This window comes from Pleurodeles waltl, chromosome 3_1 (assembly GCF_031143425.1).
Source record: "Pleurodeles waltl isolate 20211129_DDA chromosome 3_1, aPleWal1.hap1.20221129, whole genome shotgun sequence".
NCBI classification, from domain to species: Eukaryota; Metazoa; Chordata; class Amphibia; order Caudata; family Salamandridae; genus Pleurodeles; species Pleurodeles waltl.
The window spans coordinates 1,306,149,119-1,306,171,197 of NC_090440.1; the positions used below are offsets into that span (position 1 = coordinate 1,306,149,119).

General features: G+C 40.3%; 1 protein-coding gene across 6 annotated transcripts in view; it reads left to right on the forward strand.

The window, feature by feature from the left end:
- MYLK (myosin light chain kinase) overlaps positions 1-22,079 on the forward strand; it is a 1,681,938-nt gene that overhangs the window by 896,680 nt on the left and 763,179 nt on the right. For all 6 annotated transcript variants that reach the window (XM_069224656.1, XM_069224654.1, XM_069224658.1 and 3 more), the window contains one exon: positions 5,191-5,343. In XM_069224656.1, the coding sequence (XP_069080757.1) occupies positions 5,191-5,343 (153 nt within the window). The remainder of the gene's footprint in view (positions 1-5,190; positions 5,344-22,079) is intronic.

A 22,079-nucleotide genomic window follows, 5' to 3' on the forward strand; every position in this document is an offset into this window, starting at 1 on the left:
AGTTGGAGCGCGTGATGTGCAAGCAGCCATTTGGTGATTAATATATATATATATATATATATATATATATATATATATATATACAAATATATATATGTGTGTGTGTGTGTGTGTCTGACAGTGTGTGTTAAAGTAAGTATATGAATATATATTTTTTTCTTTTATTGGCAGTATTGGGGACCCCATTGCGGCATTACACCTGGGCTGCGCTGAGCACCGCAACAGAGTTGAGAACCCATGATCATAAAAACCAGGAGTTTTGACCTTTCTAAAGTTATAATAATGGGTCCCTCACAAACCCATTCATTATCCCTATGGGGTCAGAGTGCCTCTACCCTGACCTCCTTACATCAATTTCTCACTGGAAATCCATGACCCAAGACTGTTGCCAGTCGATAAAATAAGTGCAGCTTGTGGCCAGCTAATCACACTGCTTTGTGTGCCTCTTGAATTTGCAAAGCTCTGCTTTGGAGTTGCGATGGATCCACGTCCCTATTTGTACACATTTTACCCCAGTTAATAACCAAAAAAGCACTGAACAGATTCACACCAAAACACAAAAAGGTCACTTTCAGGAATGGGGCCTCCTTTTCTGCTAAATTAGGTGAAATTCCATCCAGTAGTTTCAGCGCTATCGCTGTTCAAAATCCCTATGGAAAAATTAATGGAGAAAAAGTGTTTTGGGACCCCCCATATTTTTCTTGGCCACCCCAGATGAATCACCCTGAAACTTTACAGACAGCAGCTGACTGGTGATTTTTTTTGGGAAAGTTCCATGAAAATTTGTCAAGCGGCGCCAAAGATATAGGCAACTAAAAAAACGCTTTGACTATGGAAACTAGCTCCTAACTATAACTACATGTACATAGCATGCGGAAGGGAAGAAAGGAAATTGTTAATTGTGCACAATTATTTTACATCAATTATTAAGAAATTAAGAAGAGTGAGGTGTGACTGCAGAACAGGGACCCTTAGATAAAACTTGTCTGGGGAGGATCAGGAAAAGATTAAGGGCCAGATGTAGCAATTTCCGATTCACAAAATCAGATCCAGTACGGTGTCTCAGACACCGACTGCGAGTCGCTATGGGGTCGCAAAGACCCACCTCATTAATATTAATGAGGTGGGTCGCATTTTGCATAGCTGAAGTCAGCAGACCTCCATGTCTGTGACTGCTTTTTAAATAAAGCAGTTTTTATTTTTTATTTTGCAGCCCGTTTTCCTTAAAGGAAAACGAGTTGCAAAATAAACAAAATAACAAAACCATTTGGTTTCGGTTTTTCAGAGTAGGTTGGTCCGTTGGACCACTGCCTGCTCTGAAAAACCCTTATTGGCAACATTCACAAAGGGGAGGGGTCCCATGGGGACCCCTTCCCTTTTTCGCGAATGGGTTACCACCAGTGTGACACTGGTGGTAACTGCGAATCGCTTTGCGACCGCATTCGCGGTCGCAATTTAGCATAGCGATGCGAGTCGCAAATAGGAAGGGAACACCCCTTCCTATTTGCGAGTCGCATTCACAGTTTGCGAGTCGGTACCGACTCGCAAATTGTGAATGTGCATTGCAAAAGGCATTTTGCATGGCGCAAACTGTGATTTTCGCAGTTTGCACCATGCAAAATGCTTTCTACACCTGGCCCTAAGATAATTATTTTTCACAGACAGCACAGCACACTATGTAACAGCATTTCAACATTAGTGGCCGAAGCAATAACATTTACAAAAGGTTTGGAATAGGCATGAGGGAATATTTATGGTGTGATACAAAAAAGAGACCTGAAGTACAGTTCAGTGTTTGGTAACCCAGCAAGAAGAAAAATGGACAGTGTTAGAAATGGGGTCTCTGTTTGGCAGATGTATACACCCTTGTCCAAGTAGGGACCACAATCCCAGCCTGGATAAGTCACACACAATCCAAATTATCCTGTGCCCACCATCTGGTAGCTTGGCACTGAGCAGTCAGGCTTAACGTAGAAGGCAATGTTTAAAGTATTTGTGCAATAAATCATACAGTAACATAGTGAAAACACCACAAAAATACATCACACAGGTTTAGAAAAACATACATAATATTTATCTGAATAAAATAAGTTCAAAACGACAAAGATCCAATAAGCACAAGTTGAAATATCACTTTTAAAAGGTATAAAAGAGTCTTAATCCCTGGAAATAAACAGTTGTCTCTTCGTTACACACAGTACCTGGAATGCTTCAAAGATAATGATGCACGGATTCCGCAGAGGAGGAGATGCGTGGAATAATAGGGTGTTGTGTCAAATTTTCTGGTGCACAACAGACAATGGGTCATTTCTTTCCACGCTGCAAGGGGTTTGCATTGTTTTTTGGCGTGCAGTCTAGGTTCCTCACTGCCATGCGGGGATAGTTTGATGCCCAGAGACGATGCATGGGAAACCTTGATGTGCTTGAAGAAGGCACAGGCGCTGCGTTGATCCCGTAGGGGATGCATCATATTTTCCGTTGCAAGGCAGGTGCCACGTCGAATTTCCAGTTGGGAAGTTGGGCTGCGTTGTTCGAGTCGGCTGTGCAGTGATTTTTCAGTCGCAAGGCAGGCTTCTCGTAGTTTTTTGGCAGGCATTGCATGGATTTTCGACGCACAAGGAGTTACCTGAACAGATGAAGTCTTTTTGGACTGAGACTTCAGAAAACAGGAGGCAAGCTCAATCCAAGCCCTTGGAGAGCACTTTTGGAGAAGTCAGAGGCCAGCAGGGCAACAGGACAGCAAGGCAGCATCAGGGCAGCATGCCTTCTCAGCAAAGAAGTCCAGATGAGTCCTTTGGGCAGCCAGGCAGTTCCTCTTGACAGGTTGCAGGTGTAGATCCAGAAGTGTCTGAGTTGGTGGGGTCAGAGAACCTGTTTATAAGCCCAAAAATGCCTTTGAAGTGGGGGAGACTTCAAAGAGTGGTTTTGAAGTGCACAGGTTCCCCTTTCAGTTCAGTCCTGTCTGTCAGGGCCCCAGCCAGGGGGTTTAATAGTCCATTGTGTGAGGGCAGGCCACTGGCCTTTGAAATGTAAGTGTCAGGCCCTCCACCCTTCCAGCCCAGGAAGACCCATTCAATATGCAGATGAGTGTAGGTGTGACTGAGTGTCCTGTGTTTGTGGTTGTCTGTGTTAAATGCACAACAGCCCAGCCCAGACCTTGATTGGAGAGAGATTGGAGAGAGACTGTAAGGCACAGATGTTTTTTAAGTGCAGAGAAATGTGCACTTTCTAAAAGTGACATTTCTAAAATAGTAATATAAAATCCAACCTCACCAATAAGCAGGATTTTCTATTACCATTCTGGCCTTACTAAATATGACCTGGTTACCCCTTTCAGATAAGAATCCACCGCTCAAAAAGTATATGAGGCGGTCCTAATGCTAGTCTATGAAAGGAGCAGGCCTTACAGTAGTGGAAAACAAATTTAAGAGTTTTTCATTACTAGAACATATAAAACACATATATATGTCCTGCCTTTTACCTATATAGCACCCTCCACTATGGGTAACCAAGGCCTACCCTAAGGTTGACTTATATTTAGAAAAAGGGGAGTTTAAGGCTTGACAAGAGTTTTGAAATGCCAAGTCGGAGTAGCAGTGAAACTGCACACACAGTCCTTGCAATGGCAGGCCTGAGACATGGTTAAGGGCTACTTATGTGGGTGGAGCAATCAGTGCTGCAGGCCCACTCATAGCATTTAATTTACAGGCCGTGGGCCCATGTAGTGCACTTTACTAGGGACTTATAAGTAAATCAAATATGCCATTTTGGAATAAACCAATATTACCATGTTTCAGTTAGAGAGCACATGCACTTTAACACTGGTTAGCAGTGGTAAAGTGTGCAGAGTCCTAAAACCAGCAAAAATGAGTGTCAGAAAAGTTGAGGGAGGCAGGCAATATGTTGAGGGGTGACCACCTTAAGGCTGTCCGGTCTAACAGACAGGTGCTGTTTATATACTTTTGCTAGGTATACATATGTGTTTACTATGCAAGACCCGAGCACATGAGGCCCCTCAAGTACGGTGTTCCACTTTGTGTGTGTTCGACTTACCTTGGACATCAAAATGGATCCTCTAGCAATGGGTGAGCGGCACTCCATTGGAGGTACACGGTCAGGTTCTTTTCTCCAGTGATTTCCAGAACATAGTTACCAGAATCTGCCATGGTGGATATGCTCTCTTCAATGTAACAGTGGTGATGACAATGACTGCGCACAGTGAGCAGTGAGATTTTTTGCCAGGGTGCAGCTACAACCGTGAGCACTGTAATTTCATCTCCTGATGCATTGGTTAGGGCCCATTATAAGTTTGTTGCGAGGCTGCCTTCACTTTAGGGATATGGAATATAGGCTGAGATCTCAAGTGAAAGTGTATGGTACATCTTCTTCTGACACTGTGCTCCAAGTGTTCCTAGGAAGTGGTATCAACTTTATTAGGTGACACATACTGTTCCGCTAAACTAATAGAAATATTAAAAGTAAATTATCTTACATACCAAGGTTCAGTTGAAGAAGGATCAATTTACTAATATATGCTGGCAACAGTTGAATATATTTCATAATTAATAGGAAAATATAAACGTATTAAATGTGGCAAAAACTAACGGTGTTTGGGTGGCAAACCCTCTTTAATGGTTTTAACCTCTCAACATTGTTGTAAGAATTACCTAACCTGGTGTGTTAATTCACAATAATATATATCAAATATTGTCACTGCTTGCAAGTATGCTCTGGAAACACTTTTTGATGGTAAATATGAGTTCCTGGATAAAAGCGAAAAGGTTAGAGCTAGAAATGGTGGGTGTTTTATACTACAGCCATAGTCAAATTATATGATTGTGGTGCTATTTAAAAACAAGTTATTTTAGTTGTGTAAAGCACCAGGTTTATGTAGAAAAATCTATATTACGACTCAAATTCCTCTCTCTGTCTTAGTGTACAAAATGCTGTAAATAATTTGTCTCTTAATCTTGATCTATTGAATTATGATATTCCTAAAGATAGTTTTAAACAATAGTTCAAAAGATGTATCAAAGTCCAGAGCCACATTCATGATTTTAATGATTCTATGCGAATCACACAATTGATATTAGTATGTAAGTTTTTAACAACCAGAAGCATGCAATGTTACCATAACGTTTTAACATAAATTATGTTAATAATTTTTATCCAAAATTTTATTTCCAACAGACCAGTTGATGCCATACAGCCTTTCTACGTTTGAGGAAGGAGTTGCAGCACTGACTGTAGAGAATGTTTTACCGGACGACGATGGTGTTTACACCTGCGTAGCTGAGAATTGTGCAGGGAAGGCATCATGCAGTGCCACGGTCACTGTACAGCGTAAGTACTGCACTCCAAGGTAGCAACAAGGTTTACTGGGGTTCCACATTCCGGATGTGAGACTGCATTTTACCAGTCTTTATCAAGAGATGATCTGCTCAGAATAAAGATAGCCTTATCTATCACAGGTCATTGGGTCAGATCTTTCAAAGGGTTTTACCGGGTTGGGGAAGTGTGTTGACATATATGGGTCATTGTGACAGTAAATAAGAAAGACTGGAGTTTATTTGTGTTTTCAAGTGACATCATAACAGTGGATGAAGGTGGACCATAACAAGAGTTAGGCATTCAAAGCAAACTGTGTTTTCAATCAAGAGTTTTTTGAAGCAGGGTTAAAACTTTAAATTCTGATTTTTTTGTTGTTGCGACTGAGGAAGGGTCATCTTTAATGGTGGGTGAAAAACACATTTTTCTATGAAATATACATCATTTTCATAGAACTGCATGGCATTATGCACATTACATGTGAGGCTTACCAGTTTTATTGAACTTATTTTTTTGACATTTCCGTCTGTATTTATAAATTATGTTTTGGTAATTTTATCTGTATTTATCCATTTTAATTTGGGGTTTTGAAAAAAAAATGAAGCTGGAGTGGGTATATATCTACATTTATTTAACTGAAAAACTGTGCAACTAGGTCTGAATGCCTGACAGGTTTCAGCGATATAAACACACTTGGATGATAAAACATACTCTTTTAAGAATACATTCAAATTTTAGTATCATGGTCGTGCATATCTGCAGCTGTTCAAGGGTCTCTACTAAAATTCCTTTAATTTTTTTACCCCTTTACCTGTCAATCTGCATAGCAATGGGCCTGGCAGGCAGTCATGACTGATGGCATTTAGAATCACTCAAAAGTCAACCCGATTAAAGTTTTTATCCAAATTAAAAATTAAATACAGGCAGGAAAATAAATGGCTGTCTGTCAGTATTTATCTTTAAAAATCAGTAAAAATGGAAAACAGGGAGCCGTAAATATTTAATATAATTGACTGATGTCTTAAATGAAAATTAAATGTGAGGGCATACCTCATGTATAGGAAACCGGTTAAGAAGAACATTTCTGTCAGTCATGCCAGAACAAGGGTTTGGTAGTCCTAAAAGACATTTTTTGCTCAAACGTGTTTCCCTTGTGTGTATAGTTCATAAAATCTCACTGCAACAAAAATAAAGCGATATTAAAATTTCACCTGGTTCTAGTTACATTTCCCATATTTAACTAATGAGATACTGTATGGCCTGGAATTGCATAGCTCTTTGTCAGGGAGCAGAAGGTTATAAACATTTCAGGTGTTGTAAATACAGGGGCATATTTGAGAGCCCCTAGGGGCCTACTTGTGCCACATTAGCATCATTTTTTTTTACGCTAATGTGGCCCAATGATGACAAAATCCTGGCTCCATATTAGAGGGGCTGAAAAAATGGTGCAAGGAAATCTAACATTTTTTTCAGCACTTTTAATGCCTGCTCACAGCAGGCATTAAAACGAGGCACACCATTGTTTACAATGGGACCCTATGAACTCTGCAGCAGTAGTGCCAACATTTGGCAATACTCCTGCAAAATACATCAGTAGCATCATAAAAAATGGCGCTATTGCCCCTAACCTGCAACATGGTTTGCTGTATTTTAAATACAGTGTACACATGGTGGCGGTAGGGGGTGGTAAAGGGTGTAAGAAAAGGGGCGCTGCACACAGCGCAGCTCCACTTTTCTTAAATATGCCCCATAATTTCTTATGTACTTCACTATGCGTGAACTTGCTTTTTAATAGCTGGGCAGTTTAAGAACTGCAATTGTCGATCTACAGACCTATTTAACCCACCTTCTGACTCTGAGTGTAGCACGTCGCTGATGTCCACTACCAGACTGTTTATACGATTGTTGTTTCAGAATCAGAGAAGTAGTGAATCAAAATCATCATTCCTGGAACTTTCACAGGCTTTCCATTGCTTTATGTCTCAATATATACACTTAAAACCTCACCCTGAGGCACCATGTTATATACTACCCGACACCACTAAATTCTGAGCAAAATTTTTGCATGTGCTCATCATTAGGTAATTTTGCTCAATGACTTGGAACCAGACTCCTTACAATATAGTATGTTGTGTCCTTTGCTCAACAGCCACAAGTTTTTGGCTCTCACTCTCTTCATTGTGTTAACTCCTAATGGAACCAAAAGAAATAATGAAGCCCTGTTTTGTGGGCTCAAACTTTTCGTTATATTGGTCCCGTGTTACAGGTAGGATGGGTGTGCAAGTTTTAATATAAACTCTGAAGCTGCACTCTGTAAAGAACTTTTTTTCACAAAGCTGTGAAATTAATTCGCATACAGGTAATTCGCAATAACTCACTTTTGCATATTATTCCCTCTTATTTTATTCCAGGACAATTTGTTACACAAACACTGTACTTGGCAAGAAAATTCTCCTGCAAAACGTAGATTTTGGTGTTTAAAATTTTAGATCACTTTTTATCCACTTATGTGAAGTTCCTAAAGTGTGAAGTACGTAAAATTTGCGCTACGCGAGGGTAGACAGTTTCACAAGGTTACCTGTCCCCAACTACAGGTTTTGGGAGCATAAAGGATTGTCACTTCAATAAACATTTTACCTCCACTTACAGTTTACATTTATTCTGGTTAGAGGTTGATGCTACCTGTGCTTACTTAAACTAAGAGATATGTCAGAAATGTAGAGCCATAGTTTCATTTCACTACCTATTGAAAGGTCGTGTATCCTCTGAACTGTGTCCTAAACTCAGAATTCCAGTACATTGTAGCAGCCGGTCTGTTTTTTTCAGTTGATTATTTGCCATCGCACTGCCAGTCGAAAAGTTTACCCAACACTCCTGTGGGGTAAATGGGCAAAGCAAGGTAAATCTCAGATAGACTAAGACACCCATGTTATGGCCAAACCGAAGTTTCCCCTTCTGCCAACTTACACTTCCAGCCTCTTTATCACTCTCCCGTAGGTTCTTTTTCATCCATTCTTTCTCCCTTTGTTGCTGTTTTTCTCTTTCTCTTCCTTTTTTCTCTAACTTACTTTCTACCTTTTTCTGGGTCATAGTCTGGATTGTGAAAAATAAATTGACCTCCTGGAAACTGCCCGCGGGTTCCAGCACTGGCACCAATAAAGCACCTGTGACAAGCCTGCCAGGGTGTGCTCTCGCACCGTTAAGGGTCTCAGCCATGCTGTTTGGCTGCGGCCCTCATAATCTGATTACTGCCGACGCTCATTGAACAGCAGACGGGCTAATTATAGTCACCTAAAATCCTGTCACACAATCTGCTGTAGCCAGAGAGCATCGGTTTTATCTGAGATGCTGGCAGGTGGAATCGAGGGTTCACTGGGATTCATTTATCAATCGGGCATCGGAGGATGTGGACAATATGGCTTCCTAGATGAGGCACCTGCAGGTAAGCGTGTCTGCGAACAGTATGGCGTTTGATATATAGTCAGTCAGCGACAGTCTGAAAGGCATTGCTGAGTGAACCCTTCCACCAGAGAAGGAGAGCTCACGGCTCCCATTATAAAAGTAAGAACCAAGTGTGTTCGTTTTAGGAAATTTACTATTTGATGTTCAAATGTTATTTTTCAGGAAAAATAGGCAGTCGCTCAGTTTCAACGCCCTGGGTTAAAACGTTTTCCAGTCAATGCACAGAAACCACCACGGACCATCATTTCGCCTCTTTTCCCCTCTGGACCTCTTAAAATGACCCTTACTAGCCATGCCTCTCTTGTATTTTATTCATTTTGGTTCATCTAGTATGAAATAGGAAACAGTGTATCAGAAAACTTTAAATGTATACAAGGAAATCCTCAATAAACGCATACTTCCAAATATGAGATATTAGTAACTGGTTAAAGCATGTAACTGTTGCTACAGCAGAATAAGGACAATATATGCAAATATGGAAGAGCAGCTAGTATGAAATATATATTTGTCAGTCCAGTTGGTAACTTTTAATAAATAGCCTCACTCATAGAGAGAAGCAAAATTTACATTTTGCCTACAAAGATATGGCCGAATAATAAACTTTGCACTGTGTGCATTCTGCCGAGCGTGACAGTCTTCACAGCGTTTCTGCCTAACAGAATTCATACAAAACTCTTTATCAACAACTCTTCAGTTAACAGCTGTTCTATAAATGGATTTTTTTTTCCTGGAAGGATTGCTTTTGTGATATTTTGCCCCACACATTTTTTTTAACTCTGCAGCCTTTGCAAAGGTTGCACATTTTGTAAAAAAAAAAAAAAAAAATTTTTTTACAAAAAAAACGTTTACCAAGTTTCACATATTTATTTAAAAAAAAAAGGTTTTGTTGAATAATTGCTCAATATACAGCAATAGAAGAGACGAGTCAAACGTACAGTGTACACATATTAAACAGAGCAGACCATAACATGAACATGAAAGTGAGTTATCATGTCTTCTCATATTACAAAGATTTCAGTCCCCCCCAAGTAGAGTTCAGAAATGCAAATTCTTCTTCCCTACTCTGATGTTCATCTCCATCTACTTAAAAGCCTCAGCTGCCCCATACTTTTCCCATTTCTTAGGACAACCATTACTTTGAAAAACCACTTGCTCTGCACGCTGGCACCAATCCATGTCAGTTTACCAATCTTCAAATCCAGGGAGGGGAGGCAACCACTATATCCTATGCGTGTGGTATGTTGCATTTAACCACTCCCACTGCCACCACCAGCCAAATCATTTGGTATGTAGGCCATGTCACCTGTAATATTCAGGAAGTGTCATTTGGCATCTAAGGGAACCTCTTGTCCAAACTATGTTAGCCACCAAAGGCAACCTGCAGTGCCATAAGTGTAGGTGACCTGATTAAAGCCATGTACGTCTCATACAATTTAAGCAGTCAATTTTTTCTCACCTTTGAGTGTTCTGTGATAATAATTTGGTAGTTCAGCCATCAAAGCACTGCAATGACTCCCCTTTGATACAACTGATCGGCCACCTTATCTTCAAATCTTTAAACAATATAAGTTAATGGTCCCAAAATTGTTCTTTAGAGTCCACTGCTCGCACTGCTGAATGCTAGGGTTTCCAAATCCCAAGCCTGCCTAATGATTCCATGTCATGCAACTTTTTTTCACCACCCAACACATACTGTCTCCTTATCTGTTTTTCCAGTTATTTTTCATCCCAGTCATTTTTTATTCCAGCTTTCTCCCTTTGTCACTGTTTTACTAACTTTTCCTTTTTATTTTCTCTCCCCATTCTGCATTTCTTTTTCTTGTTCTGGGTCAAAGTCTGGTGTTGAAACAGAAGTCTTAGCACACACCCGCACAAATTTAACACATGAGAAAGGCGTTTGTTGTGTGAGGAAATTGCCACCGCAAAGGAGAAACAAGACAGTTATTACATAGCACCTTGTATGGCTGCCTTAGAATGTCATGAGGCAGAATACTTTCAGGAATTTGCTGGTGAGTTAACAAAGATGGATGGTGAAATTGCAACACTTTGCTCAATCATACTCACCAGAAGTGGCCTGTAACAAATTTGAATCTTAGTTGACAGGCCTTTTTTTTTGACAGCTCGGTAGGGCTGGGCAGAGTGCTGTCTGGGCAGTATTAGGTTTAACTGCATATGTACACATGTATGTGCTGGTATTTTAGCTCAAAAGCTACGGAGCATTGAACAGGGGGCATGGCCCTCAGGAAAATACAATCATTTGTGAGAAGTCCAGGGTATAGAGTGTCAGGTAAGGTATGTAGCGTTCATTGAAGAAGTATGTCTTCAGTTTTATTCTGAATTCTAAGAGTCATGCTGGTTTGATGTTGACTGGGTTGCAGTTCCAAATCCTAGGAACATGGACAGAAAAGACTTGCCTTTTTTCCTTTATTGCAATGTTTTGTTTCTTGTCATGTCCAGGCTTCTTGTCTGGAATTGTTCTGCAGATGTGAGTAGTTTGTGAGGTGACGGGGTGTATTGCTGTTGAGAACTTTACAAATGATGAAACTGAAAGTGGGACCAAGCATGAGTCTTTTTAAGTGGGTTTGATGTGGTTGGATTTCTTCTACCCCTAAATGACCCATTTCACAACTTGGATTATAACTCCAAGGGTTCCAGGGCTGTATCAGGAAGGTCACCAAGCAGGGCATTGCCTCCATCCAGATGGGAAGGTACTAAGACTTGTATACTTGTTCTGAAGTTGTAATCTTTGAGAAATAAGTTTAAGATGAGAGGTTGGAACCAAGCTATCTTGGGCTTTCTGGTGATGTGCACCTTGAATGAGAGAGCTTTGTTGATGATAAATCACAGAGATTTTGCATTGTCTGTGAGCTGGGTGATGAACCTGTAATCTTTCAGTTGGAGAGCCCGGCTTCAATCTTGAGGATTCAATCTTTGTGGGGGTTAGTTTCAAGAAGTTAGTAGACATTCAAGGATGAATGTGTTCAGTGCATGATTTAAATCTCTGTATGTCATTGGCTGTGGATATATTGAGCTGGATATCCTTTCCATGTTGATGGACACTAAGGCTGCTAATAGCATGAAGGGATCAGAGGAGTTCATTACAGGTTTAATGGGGGATGAGGATGGATCCCTGGGGTCGTCTGTAGGAGACTCGGAATGCTTGTATTCTTGTGAAACCTATTTGCAGGAATTCTCACCAGTTGGTAAAGTAGGATGTCAATTATTTCAAGATAGTGCTAGAAATAATCATATGCATGATTTCCAGGTGCTAATCAGAACTGGTTGGCTGATTATGTCGAAGGCTGCAGAGTAGTCAGCAGTGACTGTTACAGTTTTTTCCCATATTTCTTCAGATACTTTTTGTATGCTTGTAGTAATACGTGAGACGTGCAGCACGCTCCTCCTTGCACTCAAACCTTTCATAAAGCAACATTCTCTGGTCTTACAGTTACCTGCCTAGTGCAATCCTGTGCATGGAATGGACTCCTCGTCAATTAAATTCCAGCTGCGTGATCCTGTGCGTGGAACTGAATCCTCATCAGTAGAATTCATGTGATGTCTTGCATCTTTGTGTTTCTCTCCTTGTCTGATGCACAGTTTACAGAGTGACTCCCTGTGTTCTCACATTTCTCTCCTCTTCACACAGCACAACTCACACAGCTCGCACATTTAGTGAATTCCAGGAAGATATGTCATTTTATCACCCTGGAATACATTGTTTTGGAACTAATTTGAGCGCAGACCCTCCAAGACTTATTCTTCAAAGCGAGTATCATATATATGTTTATTCTGTGTCTTTTACATTTTCAGTTTTATTTTAATATATTGGGGGTCATTATGACCCCAGCGGTCTGCTTTAATATGGAGGAAAGTACTGACAACAGGCTGGCAGTACTTTTCTCCATGTTATGACATTGGCGGTTCGGCTAAAACCAAACCGCCAATGTACCACACCGACCGCCACAGCGGTAACGACAGCCGGGTTGGAGACTTCACGCTTCAGCCCGGCGGCCGTCACTTACCCGCCTGTGGGATTATGACCCTGCCTACTGCCATGGTTTTCGTGGCATCCTTACCGTGCCGAATCCCTTCCCTGTCACTGATAGGGGTCTTCCCCACCCCACCCCTTCCCCAAGTTTCCCCCTACCCCTCTTCCTCTCCAGACCCCCCATACACGCCCCTCCTTTCACACACACACACATACACACACCCATTCCAACATTCATCCATGCATGCATACATCCCTTCACACACACATCCACACACACTTACATACATACATGCACACACGCATTCACACAACTCAACATACACGCACTCACACATCCATACATGCACACACAAACACGCAACACACACCCGCATACACGTATGCACTGACATACACACACACACAACACCCCCTCCCCTGTTGGAGCACCCACTTACCTTTGTTTAGGGGGTCCTCTGGCAGGAGACAGGACTGGGCGTTGCTGCCAGCAGCAGCGTCCACCAGCAGGACACCGCCAGGCTGTATTATTCTCATAATACGGCCAGCGGCGGTCTACTGGCATGGTGCTGCTGCTGGCAGCAGCTCCACCTTACCACCATCCACCGGCATGGCCACAGCTGGATTTCCACCATCTTTCTGGCAGAAATCCGCCTGTGATCATAATCAGGCTAACGGCTGGTAGCCCCAGTGATGGTCTTTTGGCGCCCATTGCGGCGGTGGTAGGCGTTTTTACCGCCGGGGTCTTAATGACCCATATTGTGTTTTTTTTAGTATTATTATATTTTCATGGATGCTTTACGTGTTTCTTTTCCTTTGTGCACAGATATTTCCAATTTTCACCTATTTAACCAATGTGTCTGCACAAAGTTTTTCTCTTTCTCCTCCACAAGCGTTTTTGCCAGAAGGTAGTGTTCCTTGTATGAAATGGCCGGAATGGAAAGCATTCTTTCTTAATTATATCAATACGATTGATAGTCAAGGGAATATGCTATCAGAACAGAAAAAATGCATCTTTCTGCATTGCATAGGTTCAGGAGTAAGGGCCTACTACCAAATGACTAAGGATACAGGGCGAGAAGGGGATAGAAATCTATTTGTGTTATTAGTGATTTTAATGAGTATTTCTATCTCTCAGGTGTGTATTGGCATACTAAGATACAAATTCTTCCATAGGAAACAGGAAACTGACGAAAATATTGATGATTACGTAGCAGCATTAAGAACATTGTCGTTAGATTGTAAATTTGGACCTCTGCAAGAGGATTTAATAAGAGATCAGGTAGTCATGCCTGTAAATGATTCATCTATACAGGAAGGACTGTGGATAAATGGAGATTCAAATTTACAACAAATTTTGGATATTGTCAGAAAAGCAGAAATGTCCAGCTGAAGTGCTAACGTTTTGCAAAAATAGGTCGAAAAAAGATGAATACATATGTAAGGTGCACAATAAAAGTAAAGTAAATAAGGAGGGAAAAAAGAAAAAGTAAATAGAGATAATTTAACAGATATCCCTAGAAAAACATAGGTGTTTTAGATGCGATAGTACATAACATTTAGCTAACAGTAAGTTTTGCCCTGTACTAAAAGAAAAATGTTCCATGTGTCGTGGTAGGACATTTTTTCTAAAGTTTGCAGGAAGAAAAATATTAAGTTTGTAAATAGAGTATTGAACAATGATGATACCTAATCATTTGACAGGATAGAGGATGACAAATTTGTACTAAATATTAAAGGTAATGAAACAAAATTTTAAATGTGGATAGTGACGAGATCAAGAAGAAACCTGTATGTGTGATGACAACTGATGGAGTTGAGATTCAAATGTTTGCTGACTCAGGTTCTTCTCACTCTATTACAACTGAGCGGATTTGGTATAACAAATATGTGTAAAAACTTGGTAATAAGTTAGACAGTTCTGATATTTCTCCAGAAGGTTATTCTGGAGAAAGAATCGAATTGTTAGGTTTTTGCAAACTTGTGTTTACATTTAAAGACAGAACATGTTTGTGTAAATTGTATGTTGCCAAGAAAAGTCGTCTGGTTTTAGGATGGCAAGACCAAAGAGAGATTTGCATTATACTGGACCTCAATAGTTCAGAACCTGTCATGGTAATTGATGAGAGCAAACATAAAAGCAAATTGATACATGAGAAATTTCCTAATGTTTTTAGAAATGGTAATGGCAAATTGACTGATTTTGAACATAACATTGTACATAAGAAAGACGCTGTTCCTAAAATTTTCAAAGTGAGAAACATACCTAGAACAGTCATGGAAGAAGTAGAAAAGGAATTGAATAAATTAGTAACAGAAGACATATTAGAAAAAATAGAGTCATGTGAATGGGTATCTCCCATTATAGTTGCCAGACGTTCTAATGAGAATATTCAATTATGCATCGATTTACATTATTTAAGCAATAATGTACTTGTTGACCATTTTCCTTTACCTCACATTTCGGAGATGCTTTCTGCTATTATTGGTGCAACCATTTTGGCTACCATAGACCTGTCTGCTGCGTATCACCTAATTGTATTACAAGAAAGTTGCAAAAATTATACAGTTTTTATCACACCTGTTGGTTGTGACCAATATAAAAGAATGCCTTTAGGGCTGGCTTTAGCTGCTGCAGTTTTTCAAAGACTTAGGCATTCTCTGTTTGAGGATATAACAAACATCCCATGAATCCAAGATTATATTTTAATTTATGGCAAAGGTAAGGCTGAACATTATCAAACTTTGAATTGTGTGTTAAGCATTCTAGAGAAAAGAGGTTTAACAGTCAAATTTTCAAAATGCAAAAATGTTACATATCTGAGACGTGTTTTGAATGGGGAAGGAATAAAGCCCAAACCTGATTTGATAGATGCAATATGGTTAGCTCCTGAACCTACCTGCAAAGATGACGTGAGATAATTTCTTAATCTCACAGAATTTTATTCAAAATATATTAAATTTTTCATGTAAAACCTTCCACATAAGACAATTACTCAAGAACAATTTTTTTATTGTTGTAGGGAATGTAGTAGGGAATTCGAAATTGTCAAATCAGCTATTGCTACAGCCACTGCATTGCCAGGATTTTATCCAAATTTACCTAGGATCATTACTACTAATGCCAGCTTGAAAGGTTTAGGTGCAGTGTTATCCCAGAAAATAGTAGGTGGTGGTGAATCTATAGTAGCTTATGCCTCAAGGTCCCTCTTTGATACTGAAGAGAAATATCCAGTCATAGAAAGGGAGACACTGGCATGTGTGTGGGCTTTAGACTATTTTATAGCTTTTTGTGGGGCAGATCATGTGAAGTTAGAAGCGACCACAAACGGTTAGTTAAGCTACTCACAACTAATGGTATGAACAAGGCATCAGCACGAATAGCTAGGATGTCCATGAGACGCCAGGATTTTGTTTACAAACTGACATATGTTCCTGGTAAAGATAATGTATCAGCTGATTTTCTATCCAGGATGCCATTACAGATTAAAGATGACATCAGTAGTGAATGAGACGAATATCTTATTGCTTGGGTACATGATGAAGTTATTCCTTTTAGGAAAAAGAAAACATTGGAGGAGGACTATACTAAAGACACTGTTATACATGCAGTATTGAAAAACATAATTGAAAGATTGAAGGGGCATTAGAACCTAGTTTGAGAATCTTTTGGGAAGTTAGAAATGAGTTATCCCATGCTAATGGCATCTTATGGAGAGGTGATAAAGCTATCCTGCTAACGTCAGGAAATTAGACACATTGCAATGCTATAAGGGACATAGAGGAATTGTAAGAAAGAAACAATCAGTCTAAAAAAGCAGGTCTTGACATTTTTGTAGAGCGCTGTGTTAGAAATTGCATAAAATGTGCTAATGCTGATAAATCTTTAAAGACACTGAAACCTAATATGAGTGCACCTTGTATTCCAAGGAATCCGTGGGAGGTAATTGCTTTAGACTTTATGGGTCCTACAGATGACAAATGCAAATACACCATTGCTGCTATAAATATTTTCTCTATATGGCCTGTCATTGAAGTCATGGACAAAGTGGAAACTAATATGGTTCTTACATTTTTAGATAAAGTATTTACTGATGAGAGTATTCCCACTCAGATAATCACTGATAATGGGGTACAATTCTTATGAAAAAAAGCAAAGGACTATTTTAGAAGAGTAGGTATAAAGCATTGCACTACATCATCATATAATCCTAGCGGAAATGGCATAATTAAATGTTTCAATAGGGTGCTCAAGGGTACCTTTCAATCTGAAGGGTTTGCGAATGACAATTGGGAATTACAAGTACACAAAACGGTCTGGATGTATCATACCACAATCAATGAAATGACAGGATGTACTCCTTTGAGATCATGAGGGGAAGAGTTGCAAGAACCAAGTGTAATCCCACATGGTTAGTTGAGAATCCTGTAGTTACTATGGAATTGGATACTGTAAGGTGAAAATTGGAAGACACTCATAATTATTATAAATCCAAATTTGATGAGAAGAGAGGTACTGAAGGAGGAATCAACATCAAAGTAGGGATGTTGGTCAAGGTAAAGAAACCATTGAAAGTTAAGAAAGGTGAAAGTCAATTTTCAAAATCTTTTGAAGTAGTTGAAGTATTGAAAAATGCTGTGAGATTGAATGATGGTAAAGTTTGGAACTTAAAACGCATAGCCATTTTAAAGGGAGACAGATGGGTGTATTATAATGAACGTAATGGTTCACACAACCCAATGTATGAAATTGATCTGTTGAGTGGAAACAAAAGAAAGGAATCAGACATACGTGCACAAAGTGAGCAAGATTTAGAAGTTGAACAAAGTAACAAGGATTTAGAGTTCCAAAATGAAAGCAGGGAAGCTGTTCATAATAGAAACAAGGAAAGTGAAAATGCCGAACTTGAATCTTCTGGAATTAACCCAGCTGAACTTGACATTTTTGGAAATAATCCAGTTACGGAGAGAAAGAGAATTAGAAGGAGACCGGCATGGTTATCAGATTACCTTGTTTAAATTAAAGGCTTTGATGGATTCTATTTACAATATATAGGTATGATTTTATATTTTGTGTTCCATTTTTTATACATTCTTATAAATAAGTATATATATATATATATATGTATATATATATATGTATATGTGTGTGTGTGTGTGTGTGTGTAGTATTTATTTAAAGTTCAAAATGTTATAAAAGAGAAGGATGTGTTATGTATTATGGTTAGCAGTACAGCGCACGTGGTGCAGTTTACATTCTATGCTATATTCCAGAATGTATTGCTGTTTGTGATAGGGGAGTTACACTCAGCTTTAGGAACTTTTTCCTCTTCCACTTTTCTGACCCCGTTTTTGTGGGTTTTACGACTCTGTGCACTTTATCACTGTTAGCTTAACCTCAATTGCCATATATAATATATAAGTCCCTAGTAAAGGGCACTACAGGTGCCCAGGGTCTGTAAATTAAATGCTACTTGTGGGCCTGCAGTACTGGTTGTGCTTACCCACTTACATAGCCCTCTCACTACGTCTAAGGCCTGCCTATGCAGAGCCTGTGTGTGCAGCTTTACACTGCCATGTCAACCTAGAAAAATAACCTTTTTGCCAAGTCCAATCCTTCCCTTTTTATAATATGTCACCCCCAGGTTAGTCCCTCGACAACCCAGAGGGCAGGGTGCAGTTTATTTAAAAGACAGAATATGTATTAAAAGTCTTGGTACTGAAAAACTCCCAAAGTCATTTTTCACTACATCACGGCCTACCCCTAGTGTAGGATAACATTGCGATTACCTTAATATATTTTATAACTGTAATTCACAATCTGGAACTGATACATTTTTTGAATTTGGTGTTATGGACTCACAATTTAAAATCACAACCTACTGCAAAGTCGGATTTTAAATTGCAGTTCTGAAAATGCCACTTTTACCAAGTTGGCATTTCCTTACTTTAGGCATTTGGTGCTTGTTGCATGTCTTTAAAAAAACTTCTTCGCTGGGTGTCAGCTGGGTTTTGTCCATTCCCTCTAGACAGCCACATAATAAGAGGGAGCCTAGGTGTGACATGATAAGCCACCCTCCTCCTGGTGGTCCACCCTGGGCAGGATAGGGGGGAAGTGCTGGGAACAGCCCCGCACTTACACCTGAATAGGCTGTGTCTTGTCCCCACACAAAAGGCTGCTTACCCCCTCCCCTGTCGTAGTGAGTCTGGAGCCAGGGTAGAAAGGGGGATCTATGTGTACTTCAAAGACCTTTTGTTTGAGGTGTCCCCATTTCAAAGGCACACAGTACAAACTACTGGACCTCTGACACCACCACTTCAGTACACTTCTGGATCTTTGGATGGATACTCTGCCAGGAAGAATTGCTGTGCTGCTCAAGGACTGCCACTCTGCAGAACTGCTACTCTGGTGCACTCCTGCTTTGCTGTATTGACCTGCTGCGTGCTGCCTTTTATCTGGGAAACAGGGGACTTCACCTGCATCTCTACAACCCAGAACCAAGAGTGACTCTAAGGGCCAGCTGGCTGGTCTGTTTTCTGAAGTCTCAGGGATATAAATGACTTCCAACTTATCTGCATCCGCACCTAGACTCTGCCAGCTGTGAGTCTGCCCTCCCAAGTGGTGCCACCCAACTCCTGGACACTTGGAAGTGAGGCCTGAGGTGCTCTTCCAGTCAACCCATGAATCTTCATCAGAACCAGCGCATCTTCGCTGTTGCGGAGATTGGAACTGTCACATCTTTTGTATGGATCAAAACTGGTGCATCTTTGTCGCTGTGGGGGCTGGGCCCAGCACATTGCCCTCAAAAGCAGGTCATCACCCTTGAAATCATCCTCTGTTATAGGAGTGGAACCAATGCATCACCTCTGAGATCAGCGTATCACTCTTGGAACCAACGCATCGCTAACTTTGTGTGGAGAAAACCAACACCTCTTTGTCAATACAGCCAGAATCAAAGTACGTCAGCGAGCCTGAGTGGATCCCTGTATCCTGCCCGCGCTCTATCGGTCAGCCTGAACTATTCACTTTGTCCTCATCCGTGCAACCAGAAATCCCCTAGTAGTGCTTCTTGCTTAAAAGCACTATTTTATAGTTATATTGTTTAAAAATCTATATCTCAAATTCAACTTTTTGGATTTTTGTTGTTTTTGTCTTGTTTTTTTTCAATTAAATTAAGTTCTATATTTTTAAACCAGGTGCGGTATTGTTTTGTGTGGTGTTTTTCTGTTTTACTGTTTGATGTATTGCACAAATACTTTAAACATTGCCTCTTAAGTTAAGCATGACTCCTCTGTGCCACGTTACCAGAGGGTGACCACAGGTTAACCTAGGGTGTGTTTGTGACTTATCCTGACTAGAATTGTAGTTCCTGCTTGGACAGGGTGCATACCTCTGCCAACCAGAAACCCAATTTCTAATAGAGACAGAGTCTAAGTTTTCAATTATGGAACAGTGTATCAAGTGTACTTTTTAGCCAGAGGCTGGACAACGAGTCATTCTTGAATTGATGATTAGGACAACAGACTTGTTTTGACTGGTTGGGGAGATAATGTGCTGATTCAGTGCATCAGGGATTTTTTTTAAATGGTAGATGGAGCATACAGCTGGTTATCATCTCTTAGAGGGCAGAACATAGAGCATATATTTAAGTCATTGAGCATGGCGGTAATGGTTATTATTTATTTTTATCATGTGCTGCATTTAAACAACTATAGCAATAGATAATAAAGACCATCACAACTGTCCCTTGTCTGCAACTAATGTTGATATCCGTTTTTGCCCAGACACATTGTTGTATATTACTGCTGTTTTTGTGCCCCCTACTTATTTATTTACTTATTTGCAGTTCTTATATAGCATCTTGTCCCCAGAACAAGTATTAAAGTGCTTTACAGAGATCCAAACAACCTAAAAGATCACATAAAAGGGGGAAATAGCAGGGGAGGCAAGAAGAGGAAGGTCGAAAGTGTGAGAAATGCGGGTGGCAGAATATATGGAGTTGTCAATAATAAATAGCTCAATGAAGGTAGCATGGTTGGAGTATGAGATTACAGGATGGATTTTGTCTTCCAACAGAATCAGAAGAAAACATCAGGAAGGACAGCGCCCTTGCCCACCACCTCCCATACGATCTTGAAATTTTCATATGTGAGAATGAGAGAACCTTTTTTGTGTTTGGACAATTTTCAAATACCACTATGCTATAAAATGGCTTGTCTTTTCAGATGGCTGCATTATATTGGAAGTGCTAACAGCTCGGGCATTTCTTTAACATTTTAAAATCACTTCACATTATGTCCATTCTAGTGCTTAATTTGTGAAAGAAATGTTCAGGCACTACCAGTGCTGCTGAGTGCCAGGGTCCTTAAACATCAAAACTGCCTGATTTTTCTGAAGTGTCAGCAAGGGTCGTGCAAGTGGTTGAAGTGTTTGTGCCCTTCCGAGGCCCTGAGTCTCAGGTCTTTACCCTGTCCCATAGTCATCTCCCCATCTCCCTGTTTGTCTTAATAGTGTCTCGATACTTCACATCCACTCACCTGCCTGCTGGCAAGGAACTGTTGGATGAAGCATGGGTGTAGCGACGGTAGAGCCCCGTAAGTGCGCGGTTACTCAATAAGATGTAACTGGGACTCAGGAGGGTCCTGGAGGTGAAGGTGACTCAGTGCATCTTGCGCCTCCCTCCCAAAATAAATGTCAGAACTGAGTTGAGTGAGGGCTGGAACTGAGGCCCAGACCCTACCGTTGAAGGTTGGAGAAGTCAGAGGTGTTTGTAACACAGGCAAGCCTTCAAGTTTTCATGATCACTATGTAAAGAAGCTATCTCTCACATATGCTTATTGCTCACCTGTCTACAGTGAGAAAGCTGATGGAGTGGTAGTGGCCAAGATTCTTGGATGAATGAGTGACGGTCCAGCAATATTGTTAAATGAACAGTGACCCAACAAACCCCCAATTGCAATAAGTGGAAGGCAAATTGGGCCATGTGGTGGGGGGCTCTGCCTGAAGCTACTGGCTACATATATGTAGGGAGGACCATTCGAGTAAGTGAGTAAGATAGATCTCCCTTGCACACCACTGTCATTAAATTTTCTTTCTTTGGCCCACAAACTTGCTCCACCTGTGTTTTATTGGTGTTAACATCAGCATTGGTACACTTGAATTACCATCATTCTCTTGATATTTACCAGCTACCTAAGAACAAAGCTTTGATTAAGCTGTATCCAATTCAAAGGCTTTATTCAACAATTAAGTCACAAAAGCACACAAACAAGGCATATAATAAAATAAATAAAAAGCAAG